Source organism: Atractosteus spatula, chromosome 21, assembly GCF_055471065.1.
Source record: "Atractosteus spatula isolate fAtrSpa1 chromosome 21, fAtrSpa1.hap1, whole genome shotgun sequence".
Classification (NCBI taxonomy): Eukaryota; Metazoa; Chordata; class Actinopteri; order Semionotiformes; family Lepisosteidae; genus Atractosteus; species Atractosteus spatula.
In genome coordinates, this window is record NC_142726.1 from 12413600 (window position 1) to 12430537 (window position 16938).

General features: G+C 36.5%; 1 protein-coding gene across 2 annotated transcripts in view; it reads left to right on the forward strand.

The window, feature by feature from the left end:
• The window catches only part of znf536 (zinc finger protein 536), a 170757-nt gene that overhangs the window by 106706 nt on the left and 47113 nt on the right, over positions 1-16938 (forward strand). For both annotated transcript variants that reach the window (XM_088939052.1, XM_088939054.1), the window contains exons 4-5: positions 8600-8752; positions 13514-15118. In XM_088939052.1, coding sequence (XP_088795178.1) covers positions 8600-8752; positions 13514-15118 — 1758 coding nt within the window. The remainder of the gene's footprint in view (positions 1-8599; positions 8753-13513; positions 15119-16938) is intronic.

The window sequence follows — 16938 nt, forward strand, 5'->3', positions numbered from 1 at the left end:
GTTAGGCATAGACTTTCTTTTTGCAATTTCAATTAGCAAGGCCTTTTCCTAAATTTGCTCTAGGCCTTCCATAATGAAGCCCTTCAACTAAGAGAAAATAAAACTGAATATGCTCCAAAACTAAACGTCACATTAATTAATTATTCATGCACAAAATCCTCAACCTTGATTTCTGTATAAGTATACGGTTATAGTCTACACATAATTATGTTTCTTTATTCGTTTTTGCCTTTCACTACTTGGTTTATTTAGATATTTATAAATATATAAGATAGTGCTTAGCAGGACAATTTATTGCCCTCATATTGCAGATATACAGATCCAGATTAATTTGTAATTAGTCTTGAGATGTTGAGCCTCTGTAGATAAAGCCCTCTAACTTCCATTTGTGATTCCATAAATGCTGATCACTTAAAAGAACAAATGCTTAAAGCCTGATAAAAATAGCTTAAGCCAGAATTATTTTGTTCGCAGACAAATACAGACACATATGTTGAATGCTGCAGCAACTCTCTAGCTTAGAGTAAATTAGTTTAAAAAATTGTTATTGTTTAGTTGTAAACATTTGCAATGTGTTGGATCTATATAATAGAATTCCGGTTATTGCTTAAAAGTCAGTGTTGGTATTATTGTTCTTCTGCACAAATAGTGTCATAAAAAAGGGAGAAAAGGCCCTTCTAGCTGAAACATTTATATTTAATTTTCAATATCCAGTCATGTAAATTTCTTTGGGTTTTGGTTCACATTAATTTGCACCAAATGTCAGATATCTTCTACAGATAAAAGATGTGACAAGTAGAAGACATAAGGTTTTGTGAAAATACCAGAATAGTTTTAGTCATATAAGAAGTCTATTAATAGTTGAGTCATCAGCAATGTTCTGAAATGGCAAATTGTTAGATCCCCAATGGTGATTATTATTCTCTGTCAATGACCTTCATAACAGATTAACATTCTTAGAGCGGAACAGTACATGATCTTTAATAGGGATATGTATGGGGTGAGATATTCTTCCCATCAGTGTTGTAAACTTATAAGTGTGAAGTGGTGATGCTGTATAAAATAAAGTGCATGAGAATGTGTTTTTCATTGATTTCCTTTCATTTTCAGGCAAAGAAAGCTCTTATGATATTAATGTCACAGTATTGTAGGGTTATTTTTGCATGGTTTATTTAACCCTAAGGGTCAAATCTCTTCACAAGAGGGAAGGCTTTGTTAAGGCTACTTTGACAGATCATAGCTTTTTAATTTATTCCGACTGAACTGCCTAACATGAAATTTTCAAATGTTGGGAGCTACAATATAAATCTTTTTTTTTTATTTTTTTCTGAGAAAATGCTAGTTATTAAATAAAGATGGGTAATGTCTTTTTGAAGAATTCACTGTCATGTGACAGTGGCAGTACTGGGTTATTGTTTAATCTCATTGCTTCTTATTGGGAGATGAATTTGAAATGGGCAAACAAATCCAACCTGAATTTTGTGGCTTAAATTACTTTCCCTTATTTGCTATTGATTAGCCATGATTCAAAAAGGATTTGTACTTTGCACATTTTGCAGTTGAGCTATTGATCCAGAGATAATTTCAGTGTTTCTCCTAATTCTAATTGCCTACCCAATTATGGACAATTAGTTATTTATTTCTTTATTTATCATTCTAGCTTGCTTGTCATGCAGCTCAGTCTACAGTATGCCTTCATATGCCTGTTGGATCTTATACGTTTTATATGTGAATTAACAAATCCATCAGCAGCCTTTTGGGTTCTGTATTTTCTTCTGATCTTGTATGGAAAACAAAGTGAAGAAGAACAATAACAACAGAAAATCAATGGTAGCTTGGGATGATTTAAAAATATGTTTTAAAGGTACAGTGCCTCAAATCAACGGTGACCTGAAATAAATGTGTCCTCGTTATCGTCATCATCAGCCTGGACATTACAATATGTGGATCATTCACATTTCTTCACTTCACTTTTTTTCACATCAAAATGTTTTGCATTCCCACATTCTAAAAGCCCTTGTAGCAATTGATTTCACTTTGAACACAGATACTACAGTATATTTTACAAATTTCAAAGACTACACATTTGTTGTTTGACTGTGTCTTGCAATTTGTGTCCAAAAAATTGAAGGGTGTTTAGTTAATCTGTGTGCTTACAGGAAAGAGCTTGATCATTTCCATTCAGTTCTGCCTGTGCCTTTAAACAATAAAAAACAGCTTAAAAACATGATCAACAGCGTCCCAAATAATACACTTTATAACAGAATATTAGTTTAAAGTTTTCTTTGTCAATTCTCTCACCAATATTGGAATATTTGGTTCTGAGTTGTTGTAAAGTAGCAGTTTGTCTGAGACTGCACACTGTCTAAAATTTTATCTGTGTCCATACAAACCAGTGCCTCTTGCAACAGCAATTCTTAATATGTCTCCATTGAAAACAGACAATTTGTCTGAAGATGAAACTGCTCAGGCTTTGCTAATGGTAACTAATGATAAATAACCAATTCCTGCCAAATGAAAGGTTGTGCTTAATGATGTCCCCAATATTCATACAGTATCTTGAGAACCATATCTTGAGTAGATCAAGCTGGTAAAAGTTAAATGTGTTCCTGCCTTTCGGAGATTGACTAGCTTTGTCTTTTTCCTTCCGGCTGCAGTCTTTGTTTTACCCATAACTATGATCAGGCTGCAGAATGATAAACTTAGGAAAACCTCAGTGCTTCTTGAGCTTTTATTTCTTTGAAGCTTGAGCAGACCTACAAAGAAAACAAAGATGGACTGATGCCAAAAAACTTATGGCTCCATTCCTGAGTGGAAACTCAGTGGAGCTATTCTCTTTAAGGACAGTAAGGTGTCCCTGCTGTTATTTTTAAAGTATATGATTATTAATATGATTTCTTTTCCTTTTATTTTCTATATTAAGATGAAAAAACTTTGCAGCCTTTATTTGAATCCCAAATGAATATATAAAAAATACATGGCATAGATTTGTGGTAAATGGATTACTTATGTCGGCTTGTTGAGTGTTATATTTTCCTAAGGTTAATGTTTTATTTATGCCATACATTGTTTAAGCTTTTAATGAAACCGAAAGTGTAAATAAATGGAAGCTGTTGAGTTTTCATGTGGTTGCACAGAAGACGTTCAAGGATCTTCAGCTTGAGGCTTGTGAAAAATATATAAATACATAAATGACCCACATTTTTATTTTGTCTTTTTCATTTAGCCAAAATGTAGAATAAATATGGAAATGAATGTGCGTTAAAAAATAATAAAACTGTTCTAAATAATTCGGGATGTTATGAACGGCCAAAAAATATTTTTATTTAAATAAATTTTTGTAACAGCAATTTTACCCACACAAATGCTAATAAAAATAAATGTTTCTGATTACTATCTATGCAGCACAGGTGCATGTTTGTTGCAAGAGAGGCATGTTCATTAATTTTCAGCTATGAAAAGTGCACTGTGCCATAAATATACAATCCAAAATGTGCAGGCTGATAAATGAATGCACAGATTGTTAATGTACCGTTGTATGGTACTGTGTTGCAGAGCTTAAAAAAACTCATGCCAAATCGGAGCTCACTGGTGGCGCAATAACCCTTTCAAGGTCTAGATTATACATGATAGAGAAAAAGAGCTGTTCTGCACATATTTTCAGAAGCCAGGGTACCAGATTATATAGAAAACACATTCCCCTCTGTTCTCCAATACCATGTGTTCTGTAATTAGATTTTTTTACTGGTATTTACTGCCATCACTGGTATCAAAATCAGTGAACTGATTTTTGCAAATGGGCCGTAGTGAGAATAGCATTTGGTACTCATGTGCCTTTTGGCCTTCAGAGTCTTACCCTTATATTTAACCATTAAATTCACTTTTTGTATAGTATAAATTAATCTGTGGCTAGTCACCTGTTTATCTTTCTCCATACCTTTTTTGTTTGTCTGTCTTTACTATATGAACGTGTACATCAGCAGTAAAGCATGATAAAAATACATAAAACGTCTGTGAGGAGATGTCGTTAATTTTTTATGCTTTAAATACAATATCTGCATAGCTTTACTCCAGACAAAGGAAAATTCAGCTTAAAATGGTTGTTTTTCTGAAGCTGCAAAAATGTTTTATTAGGGGACTGCGGAACACCTGCCTTAAAATGTCGTTCTCAACATCTCCCGAATGCCATTTTGCTTAATTGACTTGGAAATGGCCCAAATGTATTGCTGAATGCAGTCTAATTAATATTAATAATAAATGCCATTATTAACATCAAAGAACATCTGGTGCTCCTGTTTACTCTGAAGCCTTATATGTAACACATTTTGTGGCTGTTTCATCTTGCAAACATTGTGCAGTAAACAGTTTTTTGCCACACAGGTCACAACAAACCCCTGTCCAAGTACTGTATTATGCGTGATGCTCATTTTAAAAAATTTAACTGTTTTCTTTGGACCGCATTGGTTGCTGTGATACCAGGGAGGGTTAGAGGTCCCTTGTGTACACCATTCTAAAAAAAGTGCTTCTACTAGCATCTGTACATGGGCTACATTAGGGTTTTGCACAATAAATCAACCACTAAATATCTTTAATCTAAAATTTCATTAAGTAGTTCTTGTCAGGTAGTAAAAGCTGGATAATGCAGTGCTGTTTAATGATAATTGGTGTTTGGTTAATAAATTCTGCAAGTTCGAATTACTTTCTAGCAGTCTATAGAATGCTAGCCTCAGCAGTGTAACTAAACCTCAAATTGATTAACTTGCATGAACCAGGCGTTCACAAAGATGGCACCAGTCCAAATAAAAAAGAGAACAGCGCATCAGCCGGATGGTGTTATGTTGCTCTGGAGTAAGGAAATAAATCCCCTCAGGGTGCATTTTTAAAAGCTAATGCCTTTGAAATGATGTCATCACATTTTACTTGTTTTTTTTAAAAAAGATTTCTTGCACATTTTCTTTGTACGTATACAGACCGAGGTCAGTGGATCGCACAACACGTGACACATTAAAATAATGGAGAGAAGTGTCTTGAGTTTTTATTTTTTTGTGATATCACAGTATCAAAACCACAGAACAATTTAGCTCGGAAGTGTGATTGCAGGGGCACCATTAAGGGAGATGTTTTTTTTTTTCATCTTCAGCAATTAATGGAAACAGGGTGTGGCCGGTCTGGAATGGAGGAGCTTTCTGTTGCTTTTATTTTTGCATTGCCTTAGTAGGTAAATGTGTTGATGTATTATTATTATTATTATAATTATTAATTGTATTTTCTGCCACACAAACTGCATACTTACTATAAAATACTTACACATTTAAATCCATTAACATAATATCTGTAAATGCAGTTATTTGAATTGCACCCGTACTAAATACAAGCAGACTGGCTTGGAGTATTCTTTAATATCTGCAGGAGAATGAAAGGTTTTTATTGTGTCACTCCAGTGCTTACTCTCAGTGGCACGGCTCTGATATGCTAGACAGCCAGGGTGACTGATGTTTATCTTTTTCCCAGATGGCTTGTATGACTTTAGTAGAATTTGATCTTTATTCTTTGTTCTGTAATGTTACATTACATTTGGGTAAGCCCATAAAAAAAAGAGGAGCTTACAATGTTTATTTCACTTTATAAAAAACAAGAATAATTTCCAGCTTAATAAAATGTGAGCATATATTTTATGCACAATCCTTGAATCTTGTTTGTCCAGTCTATAAGTGATATTAACTACTGGGGAAACTGCTGTAGATATTGAGTGTCCCACAGAACTATGGAAACAGGGAGTACTAATGAAGATTATTATTAAAATCCATATCAAGTTTCTTATTTAATTAAAGTAACCTGCAGCTGACCAGCTCATCAAAGGTTTATCCGTGATAAAATACAAGCCCATACCCCTTTTGCACATAGGAAGCTTTGAAATACATCCTGTTACAAAGATCTGGGGGAGTAAGGCCAGGCAGGGTACAGTACTTCTTTTTCAGTTTATGCAGGCTAAGAGTGCATTTTTAAAACAGAAGTTTTCATAGTGAAAATGATTTGAATGCTGTGTCCCACAGATATTTCCTTGAATAAAAAAGACACAAAAAATCAATATGTAGAAAATAGTTATAGGTAGTGGGTTATCATGTATCTCTCTCTTCCAGTCACTTCCCTAAAAGACTATGTATAATGTATGATGTGACCTTCAAATGTCATAAATGTGTTGTGCAATAAACTGTCAATATTTGTGGTTATAAGGTACTAGATGACTTTTACAATAATTGGAACAGCCATATTAAAAGCCTGGATCAGTCAGCTGATTAAAGACAAAGACATGGGCCAGCATTCACTAGGGACTTTTTTCCTGCCAGTTACTAAATGAAAAGATATTGCGAGGTGTTTTTGGTTGCTGTGTCCAAAAATACAAAAGTCTGGTTACACAGACTGCTGAGAAGAATATCAATGTATTTAAAGTGATTCCAGAGAGAGACACCGACAGTTTCTAAATTCTCTGTGCAATTTGCTACCTCTGATTACAGTGATGAAAGATATTTGAAGAGGGTAACTCACCTCTATTGATTTTAGGTGCAATGAGTAAAAAATAACGTGAGTGGAGTCAGTCGCAACATTTCACGTTCTGCTTCTGTTTTTGTTTCGAGTTCTTAAAATAAAAAAAAATCTTAGAGCACTGCAAGAAACCTTTGATTCTCTGAAAATAGTTGCCTAAGTGGGTTGCTCCAATCAGATGCATTCCCCCGCATAGTACTGTATATCATGTGCTGCTGAAATTTTAACCTTATTTGTGTTTTTCCATGTCATGCGCTGTTTGACTTGCAACGCAGGCCATGGATTGCTGCCAATAATTGTGCTTTTTCAGAAGGAATGGAGAAACAGTTTTACAGTATTTTCACGTACCTCAGACTGCAATTACATGTTTTGGTGGGACAAAATGTCACTTCTTTGGTGTGATGCTCGTACACATGGCTTAAAAATCTGGGGTCTAATGAGTATGTGGGCCTTCAGTGAAATATACAATGAAAGTAAAAAGATTAAGCAGTGGCTTTCAGAAAATGTCATGTTTGAACTGTTTGAACTGTAGGTAAACTCACCACACTATGTTTGTGGTCTCAAGTTTGTGGTCAGTTTGTTTGACCTGAAGTGGAGCTACTAACGTACTATCACCAGAAAGGTGGGGAGTCAGGCTTTTCGAAAAATCAAATATTACTTGTTCAAAGACAATAATATAAAATTAAAACATCAAAACAATTCCATTGTTTTCAGTTTTCCTTTACATTCCATTTCCATATTCTTCCATTAAACCTCTAGAATTATATTGGTGTTTTCATTCTTATAAATGTGACATACTGTATGGATATTTTGATAGGATGGCACGAGAGTACAATAGTTAGCATTGCTTCTTTGTAGCACTGGGGTAGTTCCAGATCTGGGGTGCTGTAGGCATGGCATGGAGTTTGTATGTTCTCCCTGTGTGAGTTTTCTCATGGTGCTCCTGTTATCTCCCACGGCTCAGAAACATACTGATAAGGGAATTGGCTTCTGGGAAGTTGACCCTAGTGTGAGAATGTGTGTGTGTCTGCCATGTGATGGACTGGTGTCCTGTCCAGGGTGTACCCCACCAGACGTCCATGGCTTGCCAAGATAGAGTAGGCTATGGCCCCCTGCGATCCTGATTTGGATGAAACTGTTAAATTAATGGATGCCTCGGTAAATATGAAATATTTTTTTTTTCTTTCAGATGTTATAACTAACATTTGGAAACCTAAATAAAAAGTTACATTAATTTACAGGTTATTTACAAACAACAAAGAGAAATATAAGTGAACATTTCAAGCCCATAAATCACTACCTTAATTTCTTTAACTCCTCTGTTTGAAAGACATGGTTACCCAACATGAAATTTTCTGTGATAAAAAAATGAAACAACATTAAAATATCTTGGCCTTTGTTCAGTTATTATAATTATAAAATATGGCAGTTTTCTGGTTTGCAAAATGAGAAAGCAGTTGTCTAATGAATAAAGGTTAATGTTATCTAATTTAATTATTAATTGATAATGCTCTTAACATTCCATAATATGTAATTCAAAATTAAAATAAAAGCTTTTGCCATAATACTGTGAATTGTTTTTTTCTTATTTTTGTTCCTGTTGCATAAATACATATAAATACATTGAACTCAAAATCTCTATTTAAGGTGCTGCTCTGCCCCACCTCCACACAACCCTAAATAACTTATAATTCACTGAGGCCAGGGCCTCTGGTCCCGACTCTTTGTTTTTAGCAGAAGAAATGTTACAGATCAAAGTCCTTGACTCCAACAAATAAGAACCATTGCTGACATCGTTGTTTCTTTTCTTGTATTGTTCATTTCAATACAATCCACCATATGCTACCAGAAGATGATGATAGCAAGGATAAAAGAACTGGTTGGGGAGGGGGAGAAAAAAAACTGAAAGCTTATGAATTGTCAGCATTCTGTCAGGTTGAAATGGGGAAAAATAGCTGCACTATTGATGTGTTTGACTTTGTGTAGTGTTAGCAGATTTAGTGAAAACAGTTTCTGACAAGTGCTGAAGTGACGTGAGACCTTGTCTGTGTTATAGATGCTGGGGAAGAAGTAGCAAAACCAATGGGAGTCCAGCAGCCTTCCCTTGCGAGAGACAGGGGCCTGGGATCAGCAATGAAGGACTGTCCATACTGTGGAAAGACCTTCCGAACATCGCATCACTTGAAGGTCCATCTGAGGATACACACAGGTATGGGTCCTCAGACTGTAAGATTTACAATGCTTTGCTCTGAGACCAAAATGCCAATATTTCAGCACACGCAGTACCAGGGGGTAATGGGAGAATCCTTGCCCATTGCACAAGTGCCGCTTTGACACCCTCATCCCACCGATGACCTCACCCCACCTTCACCCCTTGCTGAATCTCCTTCTGTTCTCATTTTTCTTCACAAGATTAAATTGCAGGTAAAGTCAGTGTCAAGGGTGGAGATGATCTGCCTGGCAGAAATCAATGAAGACATGTACATTGCAAGATAGGAAACCCCCACCAAAAAAAAAAAAACTCTCCAGGTGGTACCCCTTCCCACCCTCGACCCAATACATCTTCCCTGCCAAGGTTGCAGTCTCCTCCCTCTCTAGATACAGGACCCCAGAATTCCCCATCAGGTATCAATCAGTATTTAAGAGCACGATCAACAAGGCTATTGTGCTTCTCAGACAGTCTGCTCCCAGGCCCTTGAACCTGTGGAATAGAGAGCTCCACAGCTACAACATCAAGCAAGGAAAGAGCCCACTGACAGCGGGGAAGGGAATGCAGAGGCCATCAGAGATCAGGAACCATCTTCTTAGCAGCAGGCGTGCTAGCCAGCCACATTCGCCTCTGTAGCCCAGAGAAATTTAGTGACCAGTCATCATTCAACAGAAGAACAAGGAATATTTTAGGGAACAGAATTAAAGAGACCAGCCTTGAAAACAAAGCTGTCTCGGAACATTTCCATATTATGTAAAAATGATTTTCTCTTATCTTTTTTTTTATAATTTGAGCACAGCAGACTTCTTGTTTTGTTTCTTTATTGATGACATTAGAAATGTCTTATACCCCAGAACTCAATATTTAGCAAAAAAAAAACATTAAATAGCAGTGACATTGTATTACTTTGTATTAGGGATATCCCCTGCTGGGATAATAATAATTGCTTATATTTATATAGCTCTTTTCTGGACACTCAAAGCGCTTCACAAGTAATGGGGACTCCCCTCCTCCACCACCAATGTGCAGCGTCCACCTGGATGATGCGACGGCAGCCATGGTGTGCCAGAATGCTCCCCACACATCAGCTATCAGTGGGGGGGAGAGCAGAGTAATGAAGCCAATTCATAGATGGGGATTATTAGGAGGCCATGATTCTTAAGGGCCAATGGGAAATTTGACCAGGCGCCGGGGTTACACCCCTACTTTTTTCGAGAAACGCCCTGGGATTTTTAATGACCACAGAGAGTCAGGATCTCGGTTTTACGTCTCATCCGAAGGATTATGGGTGTAGTGTAATAATCAAACTAATATCTGAAACAAAACAATGTGAATAGGTCAGTACTTTTCTTTCATCTGCACCTGAAGCTTAGAAGTACTTTCTTAGTACCTTGTCACCTAAATCATGAACAAATCTCTATACAGTAGGTTCAGTTCAACCTTACAAACTGATAATACCCTTTTGTGAGTTGTATATGTTGCTGAGTAAAAACAGAGATCTGCACAATGTAGGATCATAGATATAGAAACAACATTCTAAAGCATGCTGTGACAACATCCTATGATAAGCTCACTGAATAAAAAAAAAACTCCAAAGAGAACTGAAGAGTTCAAGCAGTGCTTTATTTCAAAATATGAACAGTATATACGTAAAGATTCAAATGCTGCTTTAAATTTTTGGATACAAACAATAGGCACTTCTCAGAAATGCAGATATATTTGTCTGAAAAGGTAAAAATTGTAATAATCACATAGAAAAATGTAACACTCTTAAACACACAACACACATACAGTAGGAATTTACCAGTCCAAACACTGCCATTGTATTGCTTACTAACATGGTTGTAAAATAAAATGTCAGATTAATGACTTCCTAAAATTTTGTTGAAAGGAATTAACTGAATTTAAATTTCTCTAAAAGTTAAAGAGCTAATGTTACAGTATTAATTTCCTCCCGAACACTGAGTGGGAAAATATCCATTAGTGAAATTAACTACAGTTTCTAGGTAGCTAACAATGTGCTGTATACAGTGGGGCACAGCTAATGAACACTGCAGTGGGTGATATTTCATTATACAAATTAATGCTCACATTTTAATGGGAAAGTCACATAATGAATCTAGGCTTCAGTGACAGCAATTAGAGACACAGATTGTCCCCTTCTGGACAAGACAGTATTTAGCAGTAAGCAGCTGTGTAAAAAAGTCTTCAGTTTTACAGTGAAAGTGTATACTTTTTGAACATTAGCACACAATTTATATCTGTGCTTCAGAAATAGGAATACGTAGGATTGAGATGTGTGTAAGTCATGCATTCTGAACTACATAGCAAAACTAAACAAATACTGTATTACTAACTGGTTGTCAAAGAAAACTTTCACCATGTACAGTTTCAGTCAGGGAAAGTAATAGGATTACACTGAATTAGTCTCTAGCAAGTTGCTTGTTTCACAAAACGGCGGCGCCTTTGCTACATTCAGTGTAGTTTTGCTCCATCTGAATAGTTTACAAACTGTCTTTCTTGATCATGTATAAATTATATGGAAATTCAACCTGAAGCATGCCATATCTATTAACTATTTTAATTGCAGTCCTGTGGTGCGCCATGGTGTTTATTAAAAGTGGTTTCTATGGAGCTGAAACAAATTGTATTGTCCCAGATGAGTCCAGATGAAAGCATTTAAACTGAGCTCCTGAAAGGGAATAAGCACAATGGACTGAAACGATCACTAGTTATAAAATTACCTACATTTTCTGTTTCTTAAGAAGGATGTTTCTTTGTCTGAGATAGAAAAACAGCAAATCATAATCATTTTCTAACTTATTTCTCAAGGAAAGCACACGCACATGTGCAAAGAGTAAAGCTTAAATGCTCTTGTCTTTACTGTGGTAGTTTGCAGTGGGATTTTTTCTTGTGACTTAGCACCAGATGGTGACCAGACATCTTTTATGGTGCATTTAAAAAACATTATTATTAAAATTGGATTTCTCTTTAAAAAACAGTAAATATTAGTATTTTACATAAAACAATACTGGGCCTACCTTTTTTTGTTTCTTAACAGGCCATTAGCTTTCTCAGAGGTGTTCCTGTTTGTTAGGATTACAATTAAAAGTGTTACGGGTACATTTTGACCTTTAACAGTAAATTGTGTGTAATGTTGCACGGATGGATACTGTAAATTCCCAGATGCCACAAATGGCCCTGATGAATGATAAAACAGATGTCTTACTGGATCCAAATAGTCCACAAGGTACAGACCACACTCCAATAATCTAGATATTGATTACTCTTCAAGGTTTGTTTAAATTGGATGCATATTTTAAAGTATTGTCATCCCTTGTGGCAAATGAAACAATATTGCTGTACACTTTTTCAAAGTGAACATCAGATTGTTAGTAGAGAATTTCACTTGAATTTTACTCTAATGGTAACCAAAATTCAATTAAAGGAAATGAAAATGATCATTTACATCAGAGATTGTTACTATTAAATCAGCCCAGTCCACAGAGAGATTAGCACTTATTGGGTTAAAGCCCGTATTACTTGGTTTATTTTAAATATAAGCCAAAATGCATTCTTGTTTAAAGCTATGTCTCCAACTGGTTCCCTGGTATTAATATTTTATTGAATTTGTATTTGTAGACCTTTATTTAGGAACAATGCAGTAGGTCTGCAGATCTTTGAATCTTTCTGGAATGGTGCCCTCCAAATAATGATAAATTACTTGAGCAGTATGCCATTTGCTAATTATATCCATGATTTACTGCAGAGCAAGACTTAAATCATTCAATTCAGTCTTGCGTAACAATGCTGAATTTTTTTAGGTTTAAAAATGGTTTCCATGTGTATAATCTAAACAAATTTTATAGCTATATATACACACAGTACTTAACAAACATCCCTTTATTTTACATTCAGGTCCCACCCCATCAGCTGCTGCGTTTGTCTGAATGTTCGTTCTAGAAACTTTCCTACATTTTAAAATCAAGCATTTCATTTTGTTTATTTTTATTGATTGCAAAGCTGGCTTTAATTATGTGTGTTGTACTTACAAGTGGGATTTTTTGGTATATTAGGCTACAGTGTGTACTTTTTCACGTAGTGTGCTTTAACATTTCTATTTAATTATACATGTAGTCTTTTTGATGTGTAACAGCGATTACCCACTGGAGAGCACTGTTTGCTATGGAAAAATACAATCTGACACTTGCTAAAATTATGGGATTTGGTCTGTCTCCCGTATGGTCCGTGTGTACGTGTCTGTGCCTGTTTATTTCAATTGAAGTTTTCATCACAACGTTTTTTCATCAACAGTTAAAATTGTATTCTTCTGGGAATGTATAGCTTCTGTAGGCTGAGATTTATGTTGACCGTGATAAACTGCAAATAGAGATTGTCCAAGAAAATACTGCCTCTTTGCCAAGGCAGTGTCTGACAGTGAACAAGGCCAAGAGAGGACCTCCTAGCATTCACCGATGCAAACAGTGGTAATATTAGTATTAGTTTTGTTATCTATTAAAAAGTATTGTCTGCTTTTGGGGTTTTGAAACTACCATATGCTTAGTGGATTTTATTGCGTTGTCAAGACTGCTAACTTAATTTTAAGATGAAAAACCTCATTTGACTAACTCTGCATTTCAGAATGAACTACTGGACAAGATGGTTTTGAAATGTTAAAGTCTTGTCACTAACTTAGCTTTAAAATGTTAGTTCAGGAACTTTTTTTCACAAGACTTTGTTTTTTTTTTCTTCCCGTCACAGGTGAGAAACCGTACAAGTGCCCACATTGTGACTATGCGGGCACACAGTCGGCCTCCCTGAAATATCACCTGGAACGTCACCACAGGGAACAGCAGAATGGAGGGGGGCCCATGTCAGGCCACTCCCAAGAACATAAGGAAGATCATTCGAACGCCAAGGGCAGCATGTTTATCAGACCTGACATCCTCAGAGGAGTCTTCAAAGGAATGCCGAGTGCTGATTTCAGAGGAGGGCAGCTGCTTCCCCATCAGTGGGCATCAGGGATGATCTCTGCAAGAGAACGCCATGGGCAGTGCGCTAGTGTGGCCTCTGAAAATTCCTTGGAAAATCTCAAAAGCTCTGAGGCATCCGGGGAAGGCACACCCAGCTTCTCTGACCTGGGGAGAGCCTACCAGAGCATGGTAGGCAACGGTGTCAACTTTCAAGGTTCCCTACAGGCTTTCATGGACAATTTTGTTCAGAGTTCCTTGAAAAAAGACAAGGAAATGAGAGAAAAGCCTTTCAGTGAAAGCATAGAAACAAAAGCCAAGAGAGGCGAGAACAGCGTGGAGAAAGCAGATGCCAAGCCTTCTGAAGGCAAACCTGAGAAATCTCAGTATGAACCACTCGATCTATCTGTCAGGCCAGATTCTGCCTCGCTGCCAGGCTCATCTGTTACAATCCAAGACAATGTCGCCTGGCACGGCTGCCTTTTCTGCTCATTCACAACTTCATCCATGGAGCTGATGGCACTCCATTTACAGGCCAACCACCTCGGAAAAGCAAAACGTAAGGAAAGCATCTTGGACATGAAAGGGATGAGCAAGGAACAAACAGGGGAGTTGGCCTCAGTAAATAAAGCTAGTATGGGTACCAGTGCTAGTCACCTTGGCAAAGAGGCAATTTCCTCTAAGCAATCCCCACATATAGATAAGATGACCCAGCAGGAGACAGTCAAAGAGACTTTGGGAGAACAGAAGAGCTCAACTTGGCCAAATCACATGGATGCTAATGTGAGCAGCGTTCAGAATGATTTCTTCAAGCAGTTTAGAATTTACGCAACTTCAGGTGGATCGGGAACCCAAAGCTCTAGCAACACCAGTCAGGAAGCTGAGCAAAACATTCAACCTGCTGATAGCATAAATCTGAAGTCAGCAAGCCTGACTAACAGAGGCGCCACTGATGAACTTTCAGATAAAGTCTCCAGCAGTGAGATGGAAGCTTCAGAGGAGCACGAGCAGCTGGAAGATGATGGCAGACCTGCTGAACATAGTGATGACTCCCCTAATGAAAAACTGGAAAGTGATGAGGATGAGGAAGAGGAGGAGGAAGAGGAGGAGGAGGATGGAAGCAGGGATCTGATGCAAAGTGGCATTCCAGTGAAGGACTCACAGGGGCTTGTGCCCACCATGCCACAACTGCTGGAGAAACAATGGCAGGGCTTGAATCTTCTTTCATCTCAAGGAGTTCCCCCAGGGGTGATGAAACCGGAACATGCCCATCTTGAGCAGCAGATGAACATGCTGTCTGTCCTGAGGGCCTACAGCACAGAGAACCTAGCGGCATTCAATGGCCTTGGAAACAGCTCAAACAACACCAGTGGCATCAAGAGACCAGACATGCCTGGTAAGTACTGTGGCATGCTTTTGATCCTATAGCATACATATCTGCACTATCACTCCCGTTGTTCACAGCAGATAAAGCAGATGTGCTTAAAGTTATTTCAACCTTATTTCAAGCAAGTTTAGATGCTATTCACTTGCAAGGAGCATCAGATTAATCTTTATTACTAGTTTATATTACTGCAGTTTTGGTTTCCCTGGATGGAGGCGAATAATCCTATCTCCCAAACAGGATCTCAGCTCCAATGTCTTCTCAAGCACCGTATTTAACTATCTTAGGTTTCATAAAGCTCAGTCCCTAAAGCCCATTACTCTATAATACCGAAAGATGTATGACCCTGTGAAAAATGAACTGTCATTTTTCATGATTCTTTTAAGGTTATAGGAGCTCCTTGAAAACCAATGTTTCTGAGTGCTCTTTTTGAGTTTTGGTAATAAAAAAAGAACAAACCCACAAAATATAGTATACAGTATGTAGTATAATTCAGTGAGAGAAGCCAGGAAGAGATTGTAAAAGGTAAGTGAGAAGCCACAAATGTTGGTTTGTTCATTTTTTTTACTGAAATAAGGTACTTGCCCATTATTTCTTAGTACTTAAATTAATTTATTTTTATCACTAACCTTATATTAAGTTAAAATAGACTGTATTTAGCATCTGAAAATAAATTTGAGCACACTTCTTATTTTTGTGGATGATTATTAATTACGAAATGCAATGATATAGATATAATGATATGATATATAACTGTGATATAGTAATGGGAATATCTATGACCAGACATTTTTATTCGTAGAAATACTGACAATAATTGAATAGATATATAAAGGTGGACAGTGCAATGTTAAGCACATTTTCTGTTTCACAATCATTAGTGTTGCCACTTACATTTTTATGTAGAATGATCTGTAGACCTTTTGGTAAACATTTATTTGGGACAAAACCCTACTGTATGTTACCAAAAAATGTAGTGTTGAGTTATATTATATTTAGATATCTTGTTATTCATTAGCAAATTAAAATTTAATATTATTATCAGAGGATATTGTTAGGTCAGGGTTTAACAATGTATATTTTATCACACGGTTTGAAACAGAACAATAAATATTATACTTTAGGATTTCAGGGCTCATGTTAGCTGTGGAACTACAGAAACAATATGTGGTAATTGTAGCTTCAGCAATAAGTACCGCATTATATATCCAAAACACAAGTGTCATTCTTGCCTGAAGAGGTGATTTTTGAGTTGTGGTACTTTTTATTGGTACTATTCTGAGACAAATTCATTCACAATTTAAGTCCCATAGGCATTTCCAAAATTGCATCATATTAAGTACACAATAAAATGTTTGATCATACAAAAAAATCCTCTGGGCATGTATTGGTAATATATTGCCTTTTATTTCAGGTTGAGAGTGCAGAATTGTTTTTCTCAACCCTAATAACTAGTCCATCAGTATCTAGTAGGATTTTAACTCTCAAATTCAGTGCCACATACAGTACTTGTGACTATTGACATGAGAGGTTGATCAGTAACATTCAGCAAAATCTGAATGTTGAAAGGAGACTCTTTTAAATTAAAAGCAGAACACATGCTGAAAACACTACGTAAGGAATCAGTTATTGCAGTGTTCACTTGGAGTTTTATTTAAATCTCATTGTCAAACTTTAATCATCAATTAGTGAAATTCTAAACATAATTAGTCATGAATTGTCATAAACTGAGAGCCACTAGTTGACTGTATGGTCTTTTTTTGGGAGTAGAGTCAGACTGTAATGGAAAAAGCAAAGATTGCAGTAAACTTGTTTACGACCAATGTCAAAAT